This window comes from Lepidochelys olivacea, assembly GCF_965140295.1.
Source record: "Lepidochelys olivacea isolate rLepOli2 genome assembly, chromosome: 2".
Lineage (NCBI taxonomy): Eukaryota > Metazoa > Chordata > Testudines > Cheloniidae > Lepidochelys > Lepidochelys olivacea.
The window spans coordinates 205,254,578-205,281,432 of NC_140412.1; the positions used below are offsets into that span (position 1 = coordinate 205,254,578).

At 40.8% G+C, this 26,855-nt stretch overlaps 1 protein-coding gene across 4 annotated transcripts in view; it reads left to right on the forward strand.

Moving 5' to 3' along the window:
* RFTN1 (raftlin, lipid raft linker 1) overlaps positions 1 to 26,855 on the forward strand; it is a 109,909-nt gene that overhangs the window by 18,684 nt on the left and 64,370 nt on the right. For all 4 annotated transcript variants that reach the window (XM_084620308.1, XM_084620309.1, XM_084620307.1 and 1 more), the window contains exon 3: positions 24,754 to 24,940. In XM_084620308.1, the coding sequence (XP_084476434.1) occupies positions 24,754 to 24,940 (187 nt within the window). The remainder of the gene's footprint in view (positions 1 to 24,753; positions 24,941 to 26,855) is intronic.

Consider the following 26,855-nt stretch of genomic DNA (forward strand, 5'->3'; position numbering starts at 1 on the left):
GATTTATGGCTTATGAATGTTTGAAGTTTGCAGAGGAGAGTAAAAAGGAATTGCAGCACATGCTCTAGGGAAAATATATTACTAAGAGGGATTAAATATAATTGTTTTCTATTTTTAATGCATAATGTGTACAAAACATATGGGCTTTCTTGAATTCTCTAATGAGGTTGTCAGTTTTCTTCTCCAGTTAGTATGTACTGCCACTAAAGCCTCATTCCAAAATGGGACGCTCTAGTGCAAAACCCTATGCCCACATGGAGTCTCAATGGCTCATAGGAGTCCATTATTTCAGATCTCATTTCATGAGTGGAGACCAAATGAAGAGATCATTGCCTGAAATGGGTAGTTGTCTCATTTGTCCTTACAATGGTTTAGCTCATCCACACAGCAACGCCTTTGACAACCACTTTGGCATGTTCACATGCAGTCATGCTTACACAAGTGCACTCTGGGATATGTGAGGCACTCTAGTGTGGGGTAAGGATAAAAAGACCAGTTGAACCAGTAGAGCTGCAGTATTCGTAGTTTTCCAGCTACATGGTGGAGAAATCTGTTGAAAACTGTACAGATTCAGCTGGACCTAAGGCCCTCCCAGCCATCACAGCCAACTGGTATGACCAGCTTTTGTAAAATGTTGAGCATGGCTGTCGTGTTTAGAAGTAAGGTACTGTACTGAAGCTGCAAGCTCAAGGCATTCCAACCAGTAGTTTGTAGAACCTCTCTCCCTAGTATAAACAGGCTTTTCTTTATCGTTAAAATAAATAAATAAAAAATTTAGAAATGCACATATCAGCTGTAGATTTTTCTTGAAAGAAACAGATTCTTCAAGGGAGAAAAATTCTCATTAAGTCTTTGCTATGAACTGCAGCTCTTGATCAATGCACTAAAGACAAGCGAGACAGTCATCAGGTGCGTTAAAAATGGCAGAAATTCTACCCATCTCTCTTAAACAGTCATTGCATAAAGGAATTCATCTCAATTCTGAAAATACAGAGCCTTTACATGGTATGTGGTACATAAAAAATTCAAAGCATCAAGGACATGAGGAGTCCTAAAGATGCCATGTGTTTTGAAATGAAATGATAAAAGCCTTAATCTGAAAGGGAATGAGGTATGAGGTTTACAAATTAAATAGAAAGAGTTTTGAAAAAGTTAGAGATGAGTCAAGAAATGGTTACTCATGAAATATAAATAAACATCAGTCTGCTGTTGTTATTCTTTGGTTGCTAAGCCCTATATTGGTTCTCTTTTATTTAAACAATTGTTTCCTGAATTTCTGAACAACTGACACAAGAATTGACAAATGGTGCTAAATTGCATGGGTTAATTCACCACCACTTATTGTACAATTTATTAAAAAGCAAAAAATTAGCATCTACTTATATCAAACAACACAAAACAAAAGAACGAAAAGAGAGACCGACAGAATAAATGGTCTTTTGTTAAGTTATTGTTGTGTAAAGTTTGGAACTGTGTCAGAATCTTTTTTGTTTTGTTTTTGTTATTTATTTACTTAGGAATGCTAAGCTCAGATGCAGCATCTGTCTTTCTCTGTGGTCCTTCTTCTATCCGATTTTTTTCCAGCTGGGTTGACTGCCTTGATGAAGCCTTTCAAATGATCAAATAGATAAAATTGTATATATTCTGCAGGATTATTTTCATTGTTCTTCACCACATGTGCACTGAATAAAATACTTTATAATTGTCAGACTTTATGTTATCAAGCTGCACCCTTACAATATTTGTCAGGTTTTTGTTTTCGTAAATTTTGGGGAGGAGAAATTATCTGCTCAGCAGCTGATATTTCCAGGAAAAGCCTTTCCAAAACCAGTGGTAGAAGCTCAAGCTACCTTTCCTTTGAGTTTGGTTAATTGCTCATAGGGCATTATTCAGAAGTCCTAACCATGTAGGAAGATTTCTCTACTTAGGAAATTCCATTATTGGGCAATGGAGACCTAATACTACTTAGAATTTGGTAGCTTTATATACACATTGGGAGCAATTCTCCATTCCAGCTGATATTCACTCAGCACAGGAATGGAGAGGAGAGGAAGAAAGGTGGCTTTTAAGCCACCTCTGCACCCTCTGGTTTGTGAGACCTTGCTGAGATGCTTCTTGGCCCCCAGTGGAACTCAGAGCAGCTTTACGGCTGCTTTTAACTTGTGCCTGGGTTTCCTGTGACCTGCTAAGGATTGTGAACAGCCAAGGCTAACCAGAGCACTGTTTCACTCCTGCCATGCATTCCATGCCGGATGCTGCTATTAGGTTAAAAGAAAAGGAGTACTTGTGGCACCTTAGAGACTAACCAATTTATTTGAGCATGAGCTTTCGTGAGCTACAGCTCACTTCATCAGATGCATGCCGTGGAAACTGCAGCAGACTTTATTTATACACAGAGAATATGAAACAATACCTCCTCCCACCCCACTGTCCTGCTGGTAATAGCTTATCTAAAGTGATCATCAGGTGGGCCATTTCCAGCACAAATCCAGGTTTTCTCACCCTCCACCCCCCCCACACAAATTCACTCTCCTGCTGGTGATAGCCCATCCAAAGTGACAACTGTTTACACAATGTGCATGATAATAAAGTTGGGCCATTTCCTGCACAAATCCAGGTTCTCTCACCCCCTCACCCCCCTCCCAAAAACCACACACACAAACTCACTATCCTGCTGGTAATAGCTCATCCAAAGTGACCATTCTCCCTACAATGTGCATAATTAAGGTGGGCCATTTCCAGCACAAATCCAGGTTTTCTCACATCCCCCCCACCCCCATACACACACAAACTCACTCTCCTGCTGGTAATAGCTCATCCAAACTGACCACTCTCCAAGTTTAAATCCAAGTTAAACCAGAACATCGGTGGGGGGGGGGGGGTAGGAAAAAACAAGAGGAAATAGGCTACCTTGCATAATGACTTAGCCACTCCCAGTCTCTATTTAAGCCTAAATTAATAGTATCCAATTTGCAAATGAATTCCAATTCAGCAGTTTCTCGCTGGAGTCTGGATTTGAAGTTTTTTTGTTTTAAGATAGCGACCTTCGTGTCTGTGATTGCGTGACCAGAGAGATTGAAGTGTTCTCCGACTGGTTTATGAATGTTATAATTCTTGACATCTGATTTGTGTCCATTTATTCTTTTACGTAGAGACTGTCCAGTTTGACCAATGTACATGGCAGAGGGGCATTGCTGGCACATGATGGCATATATCACATTGGTGGATGTGCAGGTATACGAGCCTCTGATAGTGTGGCTGATGTTATTAGGCCCTGTGATGGTGTCCCCTGAATAGATATGTGGGCACAATTGGCAACGGGCTTTGTTGCAAGGATAAGTTCCTGGGTTAGTGGTTCTGTTGTGTGGTATGTGGTTGTTGGTGAGTATTTGCTTCAGGTTGCGGGGCTGTCTGTAGGCAAGGACTGGCCTGTCTCCCAAGATTTGTGAGAGTGTTGGGTCATCCTTTAGGATAGGTTGTAGATCCTTAATAATGCGTTGGAGGGGTTTTAGTTGGGGGCTGAAGGTGATGGCTAGTGGCGTTCTGTTATTTTCTTTGTTAGGCCTGTCCTGTAGTAGGTAACTTCTGGGAACTCTTCTGGCTCTATCAATCTGTTTCTTTACTTCAGCAGGTGGGTATTGTAGTTGTAAGAAAGCTTGACAGAGATCTTGTAGGTGTTTGTCTCTGTCTGAGGGGTTGGAGCAAATGCGGTTGTATCGCAGAGCTTGGCTGTAGACGATGGATCGTGTGGTGTGGTCAGGGTGAAAGCTGGAGGCATGCAGGTAGGAATAGCGGTCAGTAGGTTTCCGGTATAGGGTGGTGTTTATGTGACCATTGTTTATTAGCACTGTAGTGTCCAGGAAGTGGATCTCTTGTGTGGACTGGACTAGGCTGAGGTTGGTGGTGGGATGGAAATTGTTGAAATCATGGGGAATTCCTCAAGGGCTTCTTTTCCATGGGTCCAGATGATGAAGATGTCATCAATATAGCGCAAGTAGAGTAGGGGCTTTAGGGGACGAGAGCTGAGGAAGCGTTGTTCTAAATCAGCCATAAAAATGTTGGCATACTGTGGGGCCATGCGGGTACCCATAGCAGTGCCGCTGATCTGAAGGTATACATTGTCCCCAAATGTGAAATAGTTATGGGTAAGCACAAAGTCACAAAGTTCAGCCACCAGGTTAGCCGTGACATTATCGGGGATAGTGTTCCTGACGGCTTGTAGTCCATCTTTGTGTGGAATGTTGGTGTAGAGGGCTTCTACATCCATAGTGGCCAGGATGGTGTTATCAGGAAGATCACCGATGAATTGAAGTTTCCTTAGGAAGTCAGTGGTGTCTCGAAGGTAGCTGGGAGTGCTGGTAGCATAGGGCCTGAGGAGGGAGTCTACATAGCCAGACAATCCTGCTGTCAGGGTGCCAATGCCTGAGATGATGGGGCGCCCAGGATTTCCAGGTTTATGGATCTTGGGTAGTAGATAGAATATCCCAGGTCGGGGTTCCAGGGGTGTGTCTGTGCGGATTTGATCTTGTGCTTTTTCAGGAAGTTTCTTGAGCAAATGCTGTAGTTGCTTTTGGTAACTCTCAGTGGGATCATAGGGTAATGGCTTGTAGAAACTCGTGTTGGAGAGCTGCCGAGCAGCCTCTTGTTCATATTCCGACCTATTCATGATGACAACAGCACCTCCTTTGTCAGCCTTTTTGATTATGATGTCAGAGTTGTTTCTGAGGCTGTGGATGGCATTGTGTTCTGCACGGCTGAGGTTATGGGGCAAGTGATGCTGCTTTTCCACAATTTCAGCCCGTGCACGTTGGCGGAAGCACTCTATGTAGAAGTCCAGTCTGCTGTTTCGACCTTCAGGAGGAGTCCACCTAGAATCCCTCTTTCTGTAGTGTTGGTAGGGAGGTCTCTGTGGATTAGTATGTTGTTCAGAGGTATTTTGGAAATATTCCTTGAGTTGGAGACGTCGAAAATAGGATTCTAGGTCACCACAGAACTGTATCATGTTTATGGGGGTGGAGGGGCAGAAGGAAAGGCCCCGAGATAGAACAGCTGCTTCTGCTGGGCTGAGATTATAGTTGGATAGGTTAACAATATTGCTAGGTGGGTTGAGGGAACCATTGCTGTGGCCCCTTGTAGCATGTAGTAGTTTAGAAAGTTTAGTGTCCTTTTTCTTTTGTAGAGAAGCAAAGTGTGCGTTGTAAATGGCTTGTCTAGTTTTAGCCCCTACTCTACTTGCGCTATATTGATGACATCTTCATCATCTGGACCCATGGAAAAGAAGCCCTTGAGGAATTCCACCATGATTTCAACAATTTCCATCCCACCACCAACCTCAGCCTAGTCCAGTCCACACAAGAGATCCACTTCCTGGACACTACAGTGCTAATAAACAATGGTCACATAAACACCACCCTATACCGGAAACCTACTGACCGCTATTCCTACCTGCATGCCTCCAGCTTTCACCCTGACCACACCACACGATCCATCGTCTACAGCCAAGCTCTGCGATACAACCGCATTTGCTCCAACCCCTCAGACAGAGACAAACACCTACAAGATCTCTGTCAAGCTTTCTTACAACTACAATACCCACCTGCTGAAGTAAAGAAACAGATTGATAGAGCCAGAAGAGTTCCCAGAAGTTACCTACTACAGGACAGGCCTAACAAAGAAAATAACAGAACGCCACTAGCCGTCACCTTCAGCCCCCAACTAAAACCCCTCCAACGCATTATTAAGGATCTACAACCTATCCTAAAGGATGACCCAACACTCTCACAAATCTTGGGAGACAGGCCAGTCCTTGCCTACAGACAGCCCCGCAACCTGAAGCAAATACTCACCAACAACCACATACCACACAACAGAACCACTAACCCAGGAACTTATCCTTGCAACAAAGCCCGTTGCCAATTGTGCCCACATATCTATTCAGGGGACACCATCACAGGGCCTAATAACATCAGCCACACTATCAGAGGCTCGTATACCTGCACATCCACCAATGTGATATATGCCATCATGTGCCAGCAATGCCCCTCTGCCATGTACATTGGTCAAACTGGACAGTCTCTACGTAAAAGAATAAATGGACACAAATCAGATGTCAAGAATTATAACATTCATAAACCAGTCGGAGAACACTTCAATCTCTCTGGTCACGCAATCACAGACACGAAGGTCGCTATCTTAAAACAAAAAAACTTCAAATCCAGACTCCAGCGAGAAACTGCTGAATTGGAATTCATTTGCAAATTGGATACTATTAATTTAGGCTTAAATAGAGACTGGGAGTGGCTAAGTCATTATGCAAGGTAGCCTATTTCCTCTTGTTTTTTCCTACCCCCCCCCCACCGATGTTCTGGTTTAACTTGGATTTAAACTTGGAGAGTGGTCAGTTTGGATGAGCTATTACCAGCAGGAGAGTGAGTTTGTGTGTGTATGGGGGTGGGGGGGATGTGAGAAAACCTGGATTTGTGCTGGAAATGGCCCACCTTAATTATGCACATTGTAGGGAGAATGGTCACTTTGGATGAGCTATTACCAGCAGGATAGTGAGTTTGTGTGTGTGGTTTTTGGGAGGGGGGTGAGGGGGTGAGAGAACCTGGATTTGTGCAGGAAATGGCCCAACTTTATTATCATGCACATTGTGTAAACAGTTGTCACTTTGGATGGGCTATCACCAGCAGGAGAGTGAATTTGTGTGGGGGGGTGGAGGGTGAGAAAACCTGGATTTGTGCTGGAAATGGCCCACCTGATGATCACTTTAGATAAGCTATTACCAGCAGGACAGTGGGGTGGGAGGAGGTATTGTTTCATATTCTCTGTGTATAAATAAAGTCTGCTGCAGTTTCCACGGCATGCATCTGATGAAGTGAGCTGTAGCTCACGAAAGCTCATGCTCAAATAAATTGGTTAGTCTCTAAGGTGCCACAAGTACTCCTTTTCTTTTTGTGAATACAGACTAACACGGCTGTTACTCTGAAACCTGCTATTAGGTTGTTGCATTGCTTCTGCCACTGGTTCAGGAGACCCCTGTTGCTGGGGTATCCTGCTGCCTTTAAAGCCCCTTTAACCTGTTCATTGGAGGGAACTGAGAATCTGACCTTTTTTTTTTTTTTTTTTTTTTAAAATGATGATATGCAGGAGGTGGGATTATAAAACTAATTTCAATGCCACTGATTGTCGTAAAGGATGGTAAGAGCCTGAACATTTCAGGGGGTGAGGAAGAGGTTTATATTTTGTTAAGATGGACAGCATGATGCTTCATGTTTACCATCTTCATAGTGCAGTAGAATCCTACCCCACTGTTAGATGGGACATCTGTTATGTCTTTATTGTGTGCATTTATTACTTTCGGATAAGATTATTATACCTCCAGTAACTGATTCTTTGGCAGCTTTAAAAGCAAGATGTTTCTGGTACTTGCATTTTTATTTCCACCAAGTATTTTTACATGTTGCACTGTTTTTGAAAGGATCATGTGGACTCTTGACTGTACAAAGCAATGATGTTAAACTTCTGTTTTCTCATCAGATATTTTTTGGGGAATGCTCTATTATTCTTAGCAGGCATTATTATTAAAAATAGTCCAGATCTCTGTTTTTGATCTGTCAGCACTGGCCTCTTGTTTGTTTTTGCAGTTCAGTTCTATTCTCTGGTGCTGGAGTTTGTTACCATGCTCCTATGACCCATATTTAGGGTTTACGAGGTGGTTTTCCAATAGACTTGCAAACTACCAATATAACTCTGTGAGAATTATTCACATACAAATGAAACTGGCCACATTTTTGTGCAGAAGGGGAGTAGAAGTTCAACTGCTGGAGGGCAACAGCAAGGTTTGAGTTAAAGAAAAAAGAAAAGCAATTTTTTTGGCAACAAAAATTTATTTTTCCTTAATGAATCCATCACCCGTACTCTGGCTGGCGTGCTTAAAAACAAAACAAAATGGTACGCTTGGGAAGTGTTTTGCTAATATTTAAGTGCCTTTTCCACTATTCTTTGGCTTCCTAACAGGTTCTCCTGCTTACTTTGATGTGATGTGGTGCGTTGGTGGTGACATATCTCTCTCAGCTGCCAATGCTGAGCCACAGCCTCTGCCCTGATTGCCATTTTCAGTGTACTATGAAAACCTTATGCCTGATAAATGTGCTGCTAAAGATAAAGGGCAAAATCCTGGAGACCTTTCTGTAGGAGTTTTGCATGAATTAGAGGTGCAGACTTTGACTCAAAGGATTTTAGTTGTGTAGTAAGCTTTATTTTTTTTTTAAGTAACAATTTGTGGAGAAAGTGCTGTATAAAATAGTAGTAGGCATCATAAAGGCTTTGTTGGTTTCAACATACCATAAGTAATTTACTAATAAGTTACATAATATCTTTAACCAACCTCCAGTCTAAAAAGGGTAGGCACATCTAGGGTTGCCAATTTTTGGTTGGATGCATTCCTGGAGGTTTCGTCACATGACATCTTTAATTAAATTCCTGGAGACTCCAGGACAATCCTGGAGGCTTGGCAACCATAGCACATCCAGTAACGTGTTTCTGATGTGGCTACTGTTCATTATGGATGTAGCCTACCCCTGCCACGATTCTAAAGGAAATAATTACCTAGTTTTAGTCCTAAATGTGTTGAATCTATTCTTTCTCCTCTAGCTTGATGTTTTCTGGAATTAATTTATTTGAGTTTGTGCTGCCATCATAAAAATCCTGGGCTGAGTTTCTCTCTCTACTTTTACATCCAAGCCTAACAGAAGCTGCTGAGGGAGTGGCATGGTAGGAATCATTACCACTGTATGTTTTTGCCTGTCCCTGCACAGGCCTACCTCTGTGTGACTACAGCCTGGGAGTCAGTCAGGGCTTCATGAGGATTTGTAGATTGAAGGAGCTGGATGAGGGGAGCAGCCATTTCATGACAAGTTTTCCTGCAAATATCTGATCAGCATTAACTCCCATTGGGTCAATTCCTCCTATGCTGCTAGTAGCTACAGAGAAGACTACAATTAGCAGCTAACTGCTGGGGTTAGGAGGCAATCATAGCCACTGTGTAAAGATAGTGGGCCTCTGCAGGCCAAGATCAGCTGGGAGAGTGGAAGTAAACACCTGCACCTCTGACACAACAATAAGAAGGAAACTCCAGGATGAAACTCACACCCTGTCCCAACATGGGTGTTCCTACATATGGAAGAATACACCCATTAATAATACAGCTAGTCAGAAAAAAGGATGGGGATAAAGGGGAAATTGCAAACAAAAAAAATTTTTTTTTAGAAACTTCATTTGTTTTTCATCACAACTTTCCAACCAGCTGGAATTACTATAAAAAAAATCTAACGTATGTTTCATCTTTTCATGCTGTTTTGTTCACTTATTTTGCATTTCACTCTATGTGGAAAATTGTATGAAACTAGATAGGGCCATTTCACTTTTGTTTATAATCTACACTGTATTCTGGTTCACATGTACAAGGCCATGGTATTGTTTGTGTTCACATCACTGCAAGGGAATGCTTTTTAAAAAACAAAACACTGCCAACCTTAGTTTTCTCTGAATGTAATCCCCTCTCCCTATGAACATGTTCATATTACATGTCATCATAGGGTGCCCAGATGTCCTGATTTTATAGGGACAGTTATGATATTTGGGGCTTTTTCTTACGTAAGTGCCAATTACCCCTCACCCCGTCCCGATTTTTCACACTTGTTATCTGGTCGCCCTATGTCATCAAGACCCAACCCATCCCCTCTCCCTTTTGTAAACAAAACCTAATTTGGGGGGCAAAGTCCAGTTTACAGTGCCTTTAAATAAAACTGGGTTCTTAGTTGTACAATGCAGAATGCATGCTCTGTCTAAATACTGCTGACTGCATAACTTATGAGTATTTAATATCTCTACTAAAGCTGAAACAGGGCAATTTACTTTTATGAGAAATCGTACAAGATTGCCCTAATAAAAGAATTTTGATTTGAAAGCACATCAGAAAATTATACTTTGAATAAAATGTTTTCAATCAAATGAAAAATGTGAATAAAGCTTGAAATAAAGAGAAGAAAGTTATCTAAAAATTGAAATATTTTAAATCAAGTAAAATAAAAAGATGAACATGACTGCTGTGCCTTATTTGATCTAATTAAAGTACTAAGTGGTTGGTAAGTATCATTGCCTATGCAGAAGAAAGAATGTTATAAATAGAGGCAATTGAAAAACAAGAACATTTGAAACAGGGACATGAATTGGTAGTAGTAATAGGATTGGATAAAAAAATCTAAATTAAAAAATACCCTAAACTTAGCGCACAGTACCAGTATCATCCTAAATAATTTTCTAAATTGCACTGAAGATAACAACAAAAACAGAAGGGAAAATGTGTACGAAACTGTGTAGATTTAATGTAAAAGGAAACATAAACCAGCAGGTAACATTTGTATGAAACCCTCAAACATTTATACAGTCATTTGTCCCTTTTTCTCTACGTTGCACCTTGCAGTACGTATAAAATATATAGGCATAATATGCCAAGAGGATTGTGGTTTCCCAGGAGGCTACCAATCCTCTGTTGCACGAGTTGGCTTGTGGAACAAAGACTATGTTGATAAATGCAAAGGTCTTTTCCAAGGGCGAGTGGATGTGCTGTTGAAGAATTTAGATCTTTATACTGGAGCCTGCATTAATTTAACGCATAGGCCAAGCGTTGTCCTCAATTTTCATTTTAAGTGTACCATGAAAACTGTAACACCAATAAATGTACTTTCTAAAGATAAAGGCTCAAATCCTGTTTACTCAATCAAAACTGCTGTTGACTTCACTCTCTGTCTTCCCCTTTTTCATGAATTATTTGAAATTCTCTTGTTACCTTTTGGAAACCACCCCTGAAGCTTCAGTGAGATTTCTGTGTACTAATTATCTTGTGAATATGGAAAAGCCTCATAATATAATGCATATAACCTACTTTGTTCCTCTATGCTTGATTAAGAAAAAACAATAATTCCAAAATTATTCTCTGTTGGTTTGGATGAAAATTTGTAGGCTGATGCAGTGTTCTTTGTACCTTTTTAATTCCTCACAGTTACCAGATAGCAAATTTTAATGACAATAGGGTTCAGTGATAATACATAAGAGGCTCTCAAAAATTGTACATTTCCTTTTTGAGGAGATTATTTCTCATTTACTGTAGAATGCAATAAAATGAACAAAGTTTGTATAGCTTGCTATTTATTTAAAGCTATAGTATGTGTATACTTGGTACAAATATGCTCGTGATATTGTAAACATCTGTCTTGGGCCAAACTTGGTTAATTTAGATTGGCAAAGATTCTCAGTTTGTTTCTCTATTGTTTCACTAGCATTAGAATGTGGAGTAAAAACTTGCCAGGTACATGGAAAGCATATCAAAAGGAGCCAGAAAAAAAAGTGTGTGAAATGCCCATATGAAAAGAAGTGCATATTAAAAAGAACAGAAGAGTTCCACAGAGTGTATAGTTAACCTCTGAAACTCATTGCCATAAATTGTTATTGAGGCAAAGATCTTAGAAAGATTAAAAATGATTGCATAAGAATATAATAATAAATGAATGGTAAGTACATGAACAAGAACATTCACAGATACAATTAGCAAGAGAATATGAAATAATAAGGTGTATCAACCCTCGCATGTCAAGCTACCACAAATTACCTGATTTTGGAAGAAACTTCTCCAGATGGTAAGTTATTTCATAATTGTTGGGTTTCTTGAATCTTACTTTAAAGCACATGTAATGTCCACTGGCTATGACAGGATGTGACTGGTTGAATTACTGGTGTGAGCCAATATGACAATTCCTAGATTCCTTTCTAAAGATGTTGAAATCTTGAAATGAATGCGGTATATTGGTTGAAGCTGGGCCTAAGTAGCTTTAAGTAACATGACCAGCACTCACCCCATAACTCAGCCACTTACCCACTTTCTCCAGTTTGTGGCTCACATTCGTACATGGATGGAATGTTATAATTTTGAACAATTTTTTCAATTTAAGCATAATTAGACTTTAACATGTGGCATGTAAATTATCTTTCTGCCTCCACATGTCTGGTTCTGTAGTCCTTATGTGAGGAAAAACTCCCTATCAACTTGGGCAATGGCAGCAAATTATCCGCTCCTGCATTGCTGTTATGTGGGAAGGGACATAATCACAAAGTTCTCTTCACAGAGCTCCCTATGAATTCTACCTTTGGAGGGATGAGGTTGGGCTCTTCCTACCTTCAGGGCCACCTGAGCCGAAGTGCTATGCTCCTGCACCTGGTGTGGGCCTTCCCCATTCTTCCAAGTTCATGGGTCATAAAGGTTAAATGCAATTCAGTATGGGCAGAAGATGTGGAAGCAACAGCTTTTTCAGTAGTGGAAATGACTGAAGTAATCGTATCCCCTGTTTCCCATGATGAGTCCAAAGAAGTTCGATTTACTATTCATTGTTGGAGGCAGTTTCATGATAGAATGCTGTACACAGGGTAGAGTGTGCATAAAATAACCCCACTGATTTTTTTCCCCTCAAGCCTGTTGTTCTTTCCCCTTTTGTTTCTCCCTTATCCCTACTCTGGTCTGTTAGACTTGCCTCCACTTTGTACTCCTTCTTTCTCTGTGCCCCTGCCAATGTCAGATGAAGGTGTGAGTCGTACTAGCATAATTAGTGGGGCATGTAGATTGAACAGAAGCTGTCTGACAGGCTGTGGATAGTTGCAGGAGGAGCATCAGATGAATTCCTTAGTTTCTCTTAAAAAAACTAAAACAAGCCCAGCCAGTGTGCAGTCTCACATGTTTTAATATTCTTTGGAGAAGCTACTATGTCCCCTATAAACTCATCCTGCTGGACAGAGACTGTAAGAATAGGAGCTAGGGAGAGAAAATCACTTATGCAGAAATTATACAATTTCTGATGTGGTACTTTACTGTCTTATCAAATTAAATTTTGATGGGTAATCGGAACACTTTCTAGATTGACTAATAATGATATCTCTGTTATTTCCTGGAGGTAACAGAAGAATAAATATATATTTATTTTTAAAAGTGTCCTTTATGCTCAGTTCTTGCCTTCCTGAGATACTACGATTTTGCGTTTGAATGTGTTGTTTAAATTTAACATTTATTAGATATTGTCATAAAAGTAAGCATGAGGAGCTTATTGAACATTCTATCTTGTTTAAATTCCAGATTTCTCTTGCATATTCATCACTGTTTTCTTTGTTGGGAATATGTAATATACTGCCCTTCAAAGTCAAAAGAAAAACTACTGAGAATGTCACTTAACATAATAAATCAAGAAAACAGCATGAAATATTAACAGCCAGTCTCTTGCCTGACTATGATGGAGTCTGAACTCTGCTTTGAGATTATTTTGCTTGGAGGTTCTTTAGAATTTTGGAATCTCCTTTGCTCTCCATTCGCATCTCTTTAAAATAATAATAATAATAATAAATAAGTCAATAATGTAGGTTTAATTAAATATTACTTTAAAACCATTGGGCTCAGCTCATAACAATTGCATTTTAATATTAATGTCTCAAATGATTAAATCCAAGCAACATCGTGTCAGAGACATCTTATTATCTTCTGTAAGTCTAATTAGTTTAGCATTTCAGTCAGATTGTTTACCTTGCTTTCAGTTCAAGCATTCTTAGGAATTATTATTATTGTATTTTATGATTTTACAATGCTGTCCAGACACAAATACTCATGGGAAATGTGTTTTCTGCTTTGTGTTTTCTCCAAGTTGTACTAACAATGTTATCATTGGTTGCCGATGAAGGAAATTTCTTGTATATGGTGATTCTTTGATGACACTTTCATTGCTGTTGACAAGAACCTATTTGCAGTCTTAATAAGGAAATGCTTTTAACAGTAAGAAAAAACCAACTTGATTATATGGCAAACCAATGCAAACTATTTACGGTTGTGCCAAAGAAAGTTCAGCTCTGTCATATGTAATGTGGGAAAAAACTTTGTTTGTAATGGGCAACTGTTTATTTCCTTTTGCTTGGAACTGGCATTTAAAGCTTGATCTTACATTTATTATGTCAATGACAAAGCTCTTGTTGGCTTTAATTGTGCAGAATCATGGGCTCAGAGAATACCAATATTTCTCTGGTAATATTTATACCATGTTCAAATATAACCTTCTTGACCACTCCTCTTCAGAATAACTAATTAGACTTATTGAAGGTTAATTGTTGGAAGGAATGGTGATGGTGACCCCTTTCAGTGTTCAAAACCAACTGTTCAATTAACTATTGAAAAATACATAGTGCTTGCATTACAGTAGCTTTTAAATTTTCTGATTTATAAGAGGGCAAATTGACCCTTTCAGGCCTATGCTGTATCATTACACCATGCTGGGAAGGTCAATGCTCTATCATAGTGGTTTTCAACCTTTTTTCATTTGCAGACCCCTACAAAATTTCAAATGGAGGTGTGAACCCCTTTGGAAATCTTAGACGTAGTCTGCAGACCCACAGTGTCGAAGACCCTTCTTCTATGGTAATGACAACCTTTCGCTGACCCCTTAAACATAGTTGGCGGCCTCCCATGGGTCTGCGGACCACAGGTTGAAAACCACTGCTCTATCACTAAGGGCTATATACTCCACACCTTAATCCTGCAGAATGAGGTTAGGGCCTGTGTGAAGTGGAAGTGAGGCTCTGTGAGTTCTTCCTTCATGTAGCTGCCAATGTCCTGTCTGCAGAAACCCTCTGTGGTTGTTGGGCAAAAAAAGGGGGAATGGCTAGGGAACAACTGGGAGAGGTCAGAGAGTAGTGAGTTGCATGTTTCTCCTCCTAATGTGGCCTCATGTCTGCATTTAAAAAAAAAATGCTGCTCAGAGCCCATTAACTCCTCCTTGCAGCTCTGTGTACACCCTTCTCCACACAGAAGAGTGACTAAACGCAACTGTACCCCAGGAATAAATGACTGTGTAGCAAGAGAGCTTGTCAGGGCCAGGGGTGATTGAGAGGAACATAGAGGATGACCCTCTCAGCATCTTCTCAGGGATCAGTGGTGTGTGGTCCTTAGTAACTTGTTTGTCCACACCTTCTGTCCCACCTACATTGCCACTAGCATTGTGGTGCAAGGGAGGATACAGTGATGCTACTCACCCTCCCTCACAGCAGTTTTTCATGGAAGTGTTCCACTCTTGTGCATTTTTACTCAGGAGGGGAACTTAAGAGTCTAGAGTAGAAATCCTTGCTGAGAGAGACAACATGGCCCCCTTCACTAAATGGAGAACTGAAATAGTGACAATTAAAAGCCTGTTTGAAAATTCTTTAAAAACATGTCCTAGTCAATATTTATCTATCTAATGCATTGAAAGTAATTACTGGAATTTTCCTTTAAAATCAAGCTGGGCAGGCTTTGCTGTCAGGGTGAAGCTGATTTGGCTCAGGAAAAAAAACCTGTAATTTTTTTTCCTGATCTGAATAAAGATTTTCAAGATTCTTTTCTTGAAATATGGGCTTTTCTGCAAAGACCAATTTCTTCCCCAGTTCTAGCATCTTCAACCTGTGCTGACTTCATGTGTACTACAGGTTGCTAAAAGGTCGTAATTTCAGCAGCTCTGATAAAATGCATCCTCAATACTTGTGGACAATTACCTGTCAAACTTGTTCATGCAACTTGTTCACACTTGTTCATGCAAATTAGAGCTGGTCGGAAACCAAATTTCTTTTTCATGTGAAATTCTGAAATTAGAATTTTTGTTTGTTGCTTTGTTCTGAAACAGAGCAAAACAGCCAAAATTTTGAAACTTCCTGTGGGACAAAAATTCTCCAAAATTTCTAATCAGAACCACAGAAACATTTCATTTCAATAATGTTGAATCATTTTGATAATGTCAATGGCTTATGATATTTAAATATATATTATATAAATAAAATAGTTGAAACAAAATGAATCAAATTCATAAACTAGAAATGTCTTGATGTTATTGAAACAAAGTCTAAACAATAAGTAGATTTTATCCAGTCAACATTTTTGTTGAAATTGGTACATTCCTGTGAAACATTTAGATTTTGATAAAACTTCCTTTTCTACCAGAAAACTCTTCTGTCAGAAAAACAAACTTTTTTTGTATTTATTGCAAATACAGATTTTTTTTGTACGTGCCCATGGATATGCCTTCAAGTATTGAAGGTTGTACTTTAGAAACCTGTTTAGAACTTGGACTTAAGGAAACTAAAGCCTGTTTTTTATTTATATTTATTTAAATTAAGCAAAATAGGGTGTGTTGGAAAGGAGTAAATATTAAATAAAAGTACCGGTCCTCATGCGAACTAAATGTCATGTGCTTTCCTCTGAGATCCTACATACAGAGCATAGATAATTACATAGAACAGAGTCATTCACCACATCTTCCTATTCTGTCTATACAACTGATGGGTTGCTAAAAGAGGCAGTAAATATGGCCAGGAATTCACACACAGACCCAGGGTTTGTGAGTAAAAATGTCAGAAACCCTGTGAGCATAGGGCTAATTTATTCATCATCCATGCCTGTGCTCAGTTGTAAACCCCCTTCTCCTAGCGCTGGCCTCACTGCTGCTCTCTGGATGTGCTACCATTAGCTTCCTCCCAGCAGATTTGTAGCTGTGACCCGGCGAGTGAGCTTCGCAGGATGCAACAGAGCAAGCTGATGCTGACGTAGACGTCAAGCCTGCAATCAGCTCCTTCTAGATGCAGGGGTCTGCCTGCTCCATTGTAAAACTCTGCAGGATGTCCACTAATGTGGGCTGGCGCACTGCAGCTTTACTGCTGTACTAGGGGAGCATTGCCTTTACCTGTTTTCATCTTATGCACCAAGTGTGCACCATGTTTTAGCCATGTGCTACTACAGACTGCTTGCCTTTGCACCACATAACAGAGAAGATATATGTATATTCTGCATATACATATTTCTTTTTAAATATGTATTTTTGCCTTTTGTTATAAAAAATTCCAAATAGACCATTTTCTATTACATCACACTGCAAACTGGGCAGCCATCTAGATCTTTTGGGATTTCAGAATAATTGCCGGCATGAAAACTTCTGTACAGGGGAACACAAGTGAGTTAAAATGGGTCCAAAAAAATAAACATTGATTTTATGCAACAATTTTATCAGCAGTGTCACTGTCCTCACAGGGTAAATTAGTCTCTAGCAGTTGTGGGTGACTGTGGCCAAGGGCTAAAAAGCTTAATCTAGGAAGTATGTTAAAAGTTAATGCTCTAAAGTCACATTAAGTAAAAATATTAATAAATAAATAGATTTTTTTAAAAGAAAAATCCCATAACATAGGTTGTTACAGCTTATAGTGAAGCACTATGCCCATTCTCCTTTTTCTAATTTTTTAAGTGGCAGAGCTCAGAAGTTGAGGCTCTAAATTTCACTTGTCTTAAAAATGTTATAATCTGGTTGAGGGATTTCCTCTAGTTTTCTAACTATCTTAAAAATATTTTTAAAAATACTCCTCTAGTGCAGAGAGATTAAATAAATACAACTTTGGCAGATAACTAACAAATGCTCTTCCCGGGGCTATGTTGAGTTCCTTGATTATGTCGTTGCACAAGTAGAAAGAAAACAAAAGGAGTAATGTTTACTTTAGCTGTGTTAGAAACATAAGATATGGAGAGGGACATTACTCCTTGTCAAATGGGAAAGGTTAAAATTCGGGGGAAAGACATATTAAGTCAAACCAACTCAATAGCTTTCTAACTATTTCTAACAAGCCTCGTGGATAAGGGACAAGTGGTAGATGTGGTATATCTTGACTTTAGTAATGCTTTTGATACTGTCTCACATAACCTCATAAACAAACTAGGGAAATACAACCAGATGGAGCTACTATAAGGTTGGTGCAGAATTGGTTGGAAAATCATTCCCAGAGAGTAGTTATCAGTGGTTTACTGGAAGGGCATATCAAGTGTCCATTTCTGTTCAATATCTTCATCAATGATTTAGATAATGGCTAAGGTTAAGATTCTGTTGTTGGTATTTTTAGTAAAAGTCAGGGACAGATGGCGGGCAATAAACAGAAATTTACGGAAGCCCGCCACCTGTCCCTGACTTTTTCTACAAGTACCCTGAGGGGAAGTCAAACAGAGCGCTGCTGGGGCTTGCAGCTGCTCCAGCCCTGCCCTTGCTCCTGCGGCAGAGGCTCACCCAGCCCTGGCTGCTGCTCCAGTGGGCCAAGGACTGCTGCTCTGGCGGCAGGCTGTCAGTCAGCAGTTCGGCAGTCCTGGGGCTGACTTCTGGTCAGGTTTCTGGGGGCCACTGCTCCAGCATCCCTGGGGCTGGCCACTGGCTGCTGTTCCAGTGGCCTTGGGGCTGACTGCTAGCCAGATGTTCCAGGGGCCACTGCTCTGGGGCTGGCTGCTGCTCTGGCTGCTGGCTGCTGCAACAACAGACCAGGGGCTGACCGCTAGCCAGATGTTTTGGTGGCCGCTGCTCCGGCAGCCCCAGTACTAACAGTTTCTCTAGCCCTACCCCAGAAGAAGTCTCAGAGGTCCCAGAAAGTCATGGAATCCATGACCTCTGTGACAGAATCGTATCCTTAATAATGGCATAGCGAGCACACTTATAACATTTGCAGATGATACCAAGCTGGGAGGGGTTGCAAGTGCTTGGGAGGAGAGGATTAAAATTCAAAATGAACTGGACAAACTGGAGAAATGGTCTGAAGTAAATAGGATGAAATTCAACAAGGACAAATGCAAAGTACTGCATTAGGAAGGAACAGTCAGTTGCACACATGCAAAATGGGAAATGGCTGCCTAAGAAGAAGTACTGCGAGAGGGGATCTGGGGGTCATAGCAGATCACAAGCTAAATATGAGTCAACAGTGTAACACTGGTGCCAAAAAAGCAAACATTGTTCTGGGATGTGCTAGCAGGAGTGTTGTAAGCAAGACTCGAGAAATAATTCTTCCGCTCTACTCTATGATGATTAGGTCTCAACTGAAGTATTGTGTTCAGTTCTGGGTGCCACATTTCAGGAAAGATACGGACAAATTGGAGAAAGTCCAGAGAAGAGCAACAAATGTCTGCTGCAGTTTCCACGGTATGCATCCGATGAAGTGAGCTGTAGCTCACGAAAGCTCATGCTCAAATAAATTGGTTAGTCTCTAAGGTGCCACAAGTACTCCTTCTAAAAACGATTAAAGGTCTAGAAAACATGACGGATGAGGAAAGATTGAAAAAATTGGGCTTGTTTGGTCTGGAAAAGAGAAGACTGAGAGGGGACATGATAACAGTTTTCAAGTACATAAAAAGTTGTTACAAGGAGGAGGGAGAAAAATTCTTCTCCTTAACCTCTGATGATAGGACAAGAAGCTTAAATTGCAGCAAGGGTGGCTTAGGTTGGACATTAGGAAAAACTTCCTGTGAGGGTAGTTAAGCACTGGAATAAATTGTCTGTGGAATCTGAATCATTAGAGGATTTTTAAGAGCAAGTTAGACAAACACCTGTCAGGACTGGCCTAGAATACTTAGTCCTGCCATGAGTATAGGGGACTGGACTAGAAGACCTCTCGATGTCCCTTCCAGTCCTAAAATTCTATGAATCTATGATTCTATGATTATTTTCAGATTTTGTTAAGATATTTGCATAATATGAAAAGTTTAATATATTTATATGATTGTCCTCCTAATCATGGGTGCGGACAACTGATGTATTATTTCACATAATTTCCTTATAGTTCTTATTTGTGAAAGGTGTAGACTGCAGCTTCCCAGAGTTATCCAAGTCTAATTGTTTGATACAGGTGGAACAGCCCACTGCATTTGTAATATTCTTCTCTCTTAATATCTGATAAAGGATGCATCTGCTTATCTCAGCATAGACCCTAGCACAATTGCTATGGGTGTTTTGGCTTAATTCCAGGGGTTATGGAGTCCTTAAGGGAACAACAGTATTTATAAACATTGGCCCAGAACCACAAAAAGACTTGTTCTAATTGTCACATTAAGCTCCTAAATCCAACATTTAGGCACCAGAGTTCATCAAAACCTCACTCATCTGCTGCCTAATTCTGTTTATGCCTAAAATCCCTTGGCGCCTCAGTTTCCACCATTAAAGTTCCCTAGGCCAGCGGTTCTCAAATTGTTGGTCAGGACCCCAAAGTGGGTTGGACCCCTTTTTAATGGGGTCACCAGGGCTAGCTTAGACTACATGGGGCCAAGGGCTGAAGCAGAACCCTGAATCCCACCGCCAGGGGCTCAAGCCCAAGGGCTTCAGTCCTGGGGATTGGGGGTCAGGTTACAGGCCCCCTGCCTTGGGCTGAAGCCCTGGGGCTTTGGCTTTGCCCCCCTCCCTCCCAAGGTGGTGGGGCTCGGGCCCCCCTCTCACCCCACCTGAGGTGGTGGGACTCGGGCAGGCTCAGGCTTTGGTCCCCCATCCTGGGGTCATGTAGTAATTTTTGTTGTCAGAAGGGGGTAATGGTGCAATGAAGTTTGAGAACCCCTGCCCTCAGCAAAGCCTAAGTCCTTTTTGTGGATTTAGCTCATTGTCTTTTGGAACAGATCACCTTGTGATTCAGGGACAAGACCTGGGATAGCCATAAGTGGGTGAACACTGGGAGCTTTGGACATCACCAGTGCCATTTTCTATGCAAACACGGGGACAGTGCTACCAAAGTAAATACTCTCCATATCTTTACGTGGATTCTGAGAGGGTCACTATGGTTGACAAAAGGAAAAAAGTCCAAATTATCCCCTCTGGTGCAACAAGCAGAGGAGACAGAGATCCATTGGACTCTGTCCTGTGGGACACTAGGGGAGTTGCAGATTTATGGCATCATCTGCCCATCATAAGAACTTGTTAGAAGCCTCTCTGCAGGGACTAGGCTTTGCAGGGTTTTGGGGAAGAAGGAGATGGACCTAGGTACTAGTCGCTCTCTGTGGTGCCATTCCTTGCTAGCCTTTCTGAGTTCTGTTTCAAATTCCGAGAGGAAGTTAATGCTGTTGGAAGCAGTGTTGATTTCTGTGGATTCTCCTGCTCAGCTACTAGTTTGCAGCCAGAAAGTGTTCACCAAATGGTAGCCTTGTTCCAGAAAGAGCTGTGCAGTCAGGAGAAGATGAGGCCACCAGAACAACTCCAAGGAGTCCCTTTGCTGTAGCTGCCTCTTCATCTGTGATTCTCAGTCTTTGCTTCCCTGTGGACCTCAGGATCTGTGAGGTTGGGAAATTGCACCTCCACCTTGCACAGGCCCAAGCACCTGAGGGAACAATCCCCTTCAATTTTTTTACAGTTCACCCTATAGAATTCTGTGCCTGCTCTGTCTCCCTGTGTTTCTCTGCAGGAGGGAAACAATCTGAGATCTCTCCTATTAGCAATATAGAATTTATGGGCTAACCCTGGAGTTGTAGACTCCAGGAATCTCATGGCCCTTATGGATGTCAGTTGTTTCATGGGGGAATATTCTTTTCCTTCTCTAGGATCTGTAAGATACTGTTTAATCTGTTGGTAATGAGTACTGCTGGAAATAGTTGCAGCTTCAATTATCAGCCAAGCAGCAACCTAATTTGCCTGGGAATCAGTTCCAAACACACCCCACACTTCTGTTTCTACTTTCAACTTTAGCTAAATTGAAAAATACAGCATCTGTCATTTACAAGCTTCTCACATTCTCATCTAAACCTAGACTGAATAAACAGAGCAATCACTGAGGTCAGGATGTGAAGTGTAACAATAAACATGGAAATGTGGACCAGAATCTGCAAAAATGTTAGTAGAGTTACAGTCACTTTAAAACCAAGATTGATACCACAGAAAAACCTGTTCAGAATTTACTGGACCTGTGGCAGGATACACAGGTTTGCCGTGTGTAATTATTGTAAATACTGGAATTGTGGAAAGGGTTGCTCTGCCACTGACCTGCTGTGTGACCTTGGGTATGACACTTTACTTCACAGCTTCAGTTTTCCCATCTTTAAAATGTGGATAAATCATACTTTGAAATGCTTTGAGATCTTCAGGTGAAAGATGCTATCAGTTATTGAAGTCAATAGGACTTGTTTCATTGACTTTAATTGGGGGTTGGATGAGGCTCTATGAGAGTGTTAAGATAGATGGAAATAATACTAAGGATTTTTAAAGTGCTTGTCTTGGGGCACAAATATGTTTGCTTTGACATTTTCCCATTGTATTTGGCATTTGGGAGGAAGTAATTAGGCAACTGTCTCATACTAATGTGCTGACCGCTGTTCCCTCTAAGCTGCGCACGTGTGCGTGTGCACACAGATCCTAAACCCCATGCACACGGCAAAACACTGCACGCACACTAATTTGCACAGAAGAAATATTTTGCGCACATGGCCTGTCAAAAATTAGAGGGAACATTGGTGCTGACCTTCTTTTAGATCCCCAAATCTTTCTTTTAGGGTGTATGCAAAATAATCCAGACATAGGTAAAGACACATTCAGTGTCCATGCCCAAGGTAAGCATGAGTAAGGCTGGGAGTTTGTCACGGATTCCGCAACTTTCCATGACCTCCGTGACTTTTGCAGCGGCCGGTGCACCTGGATCAGAGGCAGCTCAGGCAGCCCCTGCACCAGTCACACCGGCCTCTGCTGGGGCAGTTCTTGGGCCACTGCCCCCCCCCAGCACAGTTTGGGTATAGAAGGGGACAGGGGTTGGGGCAGAGGACGGGGTGAGGCGGACTTTCAGCAGCGCTTACCTGGGAGTCTCCCCGGAAGCAGTGACATCCCCCTTGCTCAGCTCCTAGGTGAAGGCATGGCCAGGCAGCTCTGTGCGCTGCCTCTGCCTGCAGGCATGGCCCCTGCATCTCCCATTGTTCCTTAAACAATAGCTCTGAGAAGTGAAATCACCCCTATTCATTGATGTAGGGTGTTAACTCTGAAGCATACTGAGGATAAATCAATGTCAACATTAACTGTCAACATTTTAGCAGAAATGTTCTGTGGGTGAGTTTTTATATCTCAAAACATAGGGTAGACTAGATAACCTAGCTCTTTACTGTCCACTGGCTAGTGTGGCATTGTTCTCTACTACATATGCTCCAGGGGTTTGTCGAGGTCAGTTCTAAATTTCTCACACAATAGGGCTCCCACCATTCCCTTTGAGAAACTATTCCACATTCTTGATAGATCTCACTGTTAGAAAGCTATTTCAGCCTACATTTTCTTTTTATTAATATAATTACTTCTCGTATACTCTGGGGCTCACAGTGAATAGTCATTAGAAGACGTGGAAGGGAGAGCTCTCCAGAGGAGGTAGGCGTTTTGAACAACACATAAGTAGAGTTTGGACACTTGGGCTTTTCCCTCCACTTTACTCCCTAATAGGACCAATGTAATTAACAGCGTGTTTCATTATTTATATTTATTATACATTATTTATTGGATAGCTCTTTTTATGAACCCCAAGTGATTTGTGTGCTGTTATAGATCTTAGAGAGCTGAAGTGTCTGTCACCATGTACATTTCTTAGGTTTCTCTCTTTATTTACACAATCAAAAAACTGTCATATAGCCTTCAATCAAAAGCTTCATTATCCTTGTCTGGAACACGTTCTTATGTGTTAAGAAAAAGTGTACATGGCATAGCTATCCTATTATTATTTAAATTATTCCTCACTATTATTGGTTTTGAATATTTATTAGTTTTTGATAACTTCTTTCATTATTCATAAAGGATACCCACACAATCTGATGGGAAATGAAATACAATAAACCTTTATTTTGCATAACTAGCATCTTTCAACAAACTCTATTCCAGTGCAACTTACAGCAAGGGTCCAGTCCTGTGGGGAGCAGGGCACTTCCTGCAAATGGCTGAGTGCTCTCAACTCCCATCGATTTCAGTGGGCATTGAGGGCACTTGGCACCTCACCTCACAAAACTAGGCTCTTGGGTTGTAGTTAGTTAAAAAATAAATGATAGCCGAGGGAGAGAGGAATTAAACAGCAAAGCCAGGGAGGAAAGATGTGTTTGCAGATAACACTTGAAAAAGTATGGAGAGTGGCTGAGGCAGGTGCAGGAAGGTTGTTGTAAATGATTTACAGAGTCTCTTGTCAAGTATGCAGGGCTACTGGGATAAGATAGGATCTGTCAGACTGGATCAGACCCAAGGTCCATCTGTTTGTAGTAGCCGGCACCAAGTGCTTCAGAGAAAGGGATAATAATCCGCAGTAGGTAGAGTGTGGGTGGGAAGATTATCCCACTTATTATGACTGGATATTCTTTTTATTCATATGAATATCCATTTTTTAAAATCTTGCTGGGATCTTGGCCTCACTGGCATTATGTTGCAATGAGTCCCGCAGTCTGTGCATTGTGCGGAAAAAAGAGTGCTTCCTTCTATTATTTTTGAATTTGTCATCTTTTACATTCATTAATGAATGTCCCCTTGTTCTTGTGTTACATTTTGACCATTGGTGCTGATCATTATAGTGGGATAGAATGATGTCTCCTGAAACTTGGAATGGTGCCTACTGCTGGATGCTTACTAAGTCTTCTCTCCCCATGCTATCCACGAAACATCCAGCAAACTTTGTATTTTATTGTGAGTCTGACCCTTTACATCTAATTGGACAAATCATTTATGCAGTAATTAACCCTTTTGCAAAACAATCTGTTAACAATTCTGGAATCAAGTAAACCTCAGTTAGCTACAGGTAAATCAGATGGAATGGTGCACATCAGTGTGAAGCATGCTTACTTCCAAAGAGGCTGGAATACAAAAAAAGATAGTTTACTTTAGGATTATTGATCAGTTTATTTTTTGTTTTTGTTTCCAGCTGAGCTACCAAGATCCTCTGCCATCAGGCTCTCTTCCTGGTGTGATCTTCCATCTCAGCTGCACGAACTGTATCAGCAGGGTTTCATCTTGGCTGCTGTCCACCCTTTTGTGCAGCCAACTGATAAAAAAGAGAGGACTCCCCAGGAACAAATCTTCAGGGCTGTGCTGATCAAGAAGACAGAAAGGTAAAGCACTTCCAGTGAGCTGGGATAAAAATAGACAATGAGATTTCCTGCTGAGTTTTGACCTAGATCAGGAAATTATAGCAATGTCATTGCTAATGTTTGCTGTGCAAGGCTTGGATATTTATTTGTAGGCTTGAATAGACTTAACATGTTCTTCATGTTTATAATCCATCTGCATTTTGTCAGCTAAGACAGAAAATAACAAGTTGAAATCTGCTTTATATTTTGGAATGTGTTGTCATGAAAAAGCAAACAATCCCTGTGACTAATAATTTGCTAAAACAGTCCATTTTGTGTCCTTTACTCTAATAATTTATTGGATTAAATGCAGCTAGAAAAATATTTACTTTGAAGAGGCATACAGCCAGTGGATAACACAATTAATCTGAAAATTGTAAAGTAACGTGCATTTTTGTACCTATCTACAAACTTTACCCCCAAAACTATAAAAGTACTTTTAATTTTCCAACCCAGTACAACTCATTTTAAATCAACAGAAAATGAGTCTGTTTGCTTTATTCTGTGTTTAAAATTGTACTGAGTATTTTTGTGTAATACATTCAGTGGCTAGGGATGAATAAATAAAAGGGAACACAATTCCTTCTATGTTTTAATCTCCCAATTTAATAAAAATCAATAGATTTTCCTGCTTAGTCATTCCAAACAGAGAGAGAGAGAAATTGAGAATAAACATTCATAATAGAATTAAAATTTTTAGTAAAGAGTTTTGAAAAATACCTTTAGACTCATAAACTTTAAGGCCAGAAGGGACCATCATGATTATCTAGTCTGCCCTCTTGCATATTGCAGGCCACAGAACCTCACTGACCCACTGCTGTAGTAGGCCCATAACCTCTGGCTGAGTTACTGAAGTCCTCACATTTTTTATTTAAAGACTTCAAAGAGAATCCGTTTCATGCTGGATTGATAGCCATGGGGACCACAGTCCACTATTTGCAGGACAAGTACAAACAAGCAGTGCAGTCTTCTCATATCACAAATGCTTCTCAGCATTGCTACGATACAGTCTAGATTAAAGGCCTGACGCTGAAGCTTGCAAGGATTATCCCCTGCCTCAAAACACTAAGCCTGCTGTGGATGATGTTAAGCAATAGGCAGATACGTTTCCATTTGGACGACAAAGTCAGCTCGCCCCGGTTCCTCAACAATGAATTTCCATAAGGCTCAGTACTCATGCCAACGCTCTTCAATGCCTACACGAGCAACATGCCACCAATGAAGTCGTGCAGATTTGTATATGTGGATGACTTTGCTCTGGCAACACAAGCAACCACCTTCAATAACATCAAGTCGACCTTGAACGGGGACCTAAACACCATGGAGGAGAATCTCCGGAAATGGAGGCTCAGGCCAAACCCTCACAAAACAGCAGTCACCGCATTCCATCTTGAAAGCTAAAAGATTTTTTTTGACTTAGCACAGCTCTTGTGTGCATTCTTGGTGATATTACAAAAACAGAAAGAGGCCATTTCTGGTTCAAAGGGTAGGTGACTTTGCTAATGAGTTTATGCTTGGAGCTGGACTGCCTACAATCTTCTAACACTAAATGTAAGCTCTCATTAGGTATAGTGTGTTCAGCAAATACAACAATCATCTTCTTCCACCCAATTGTTTAATTTAACAAAGGTGATTGTCATAAATAGAAAGGGAAGGGTAACTACCTTTCTGTATACAGTGCCATAAAATCCCTCCTGGCCAGAAGCAACATCATGTTACCTGTAAAGGGTTAAGAAGCTCAGCTAACCTGGCTGGCTTCAGGTATGTTGGCAACAAGAAGAAAGCCAAGGAAAGTGTGGGCCCCTTACTGAATGAGGGAGGCAACCTAGTGACAGAGGATGTGGAAAAAGCTAATGTACTCAATGCTTTTTTTGCCTCTGTTTTCACTAACAAGGTC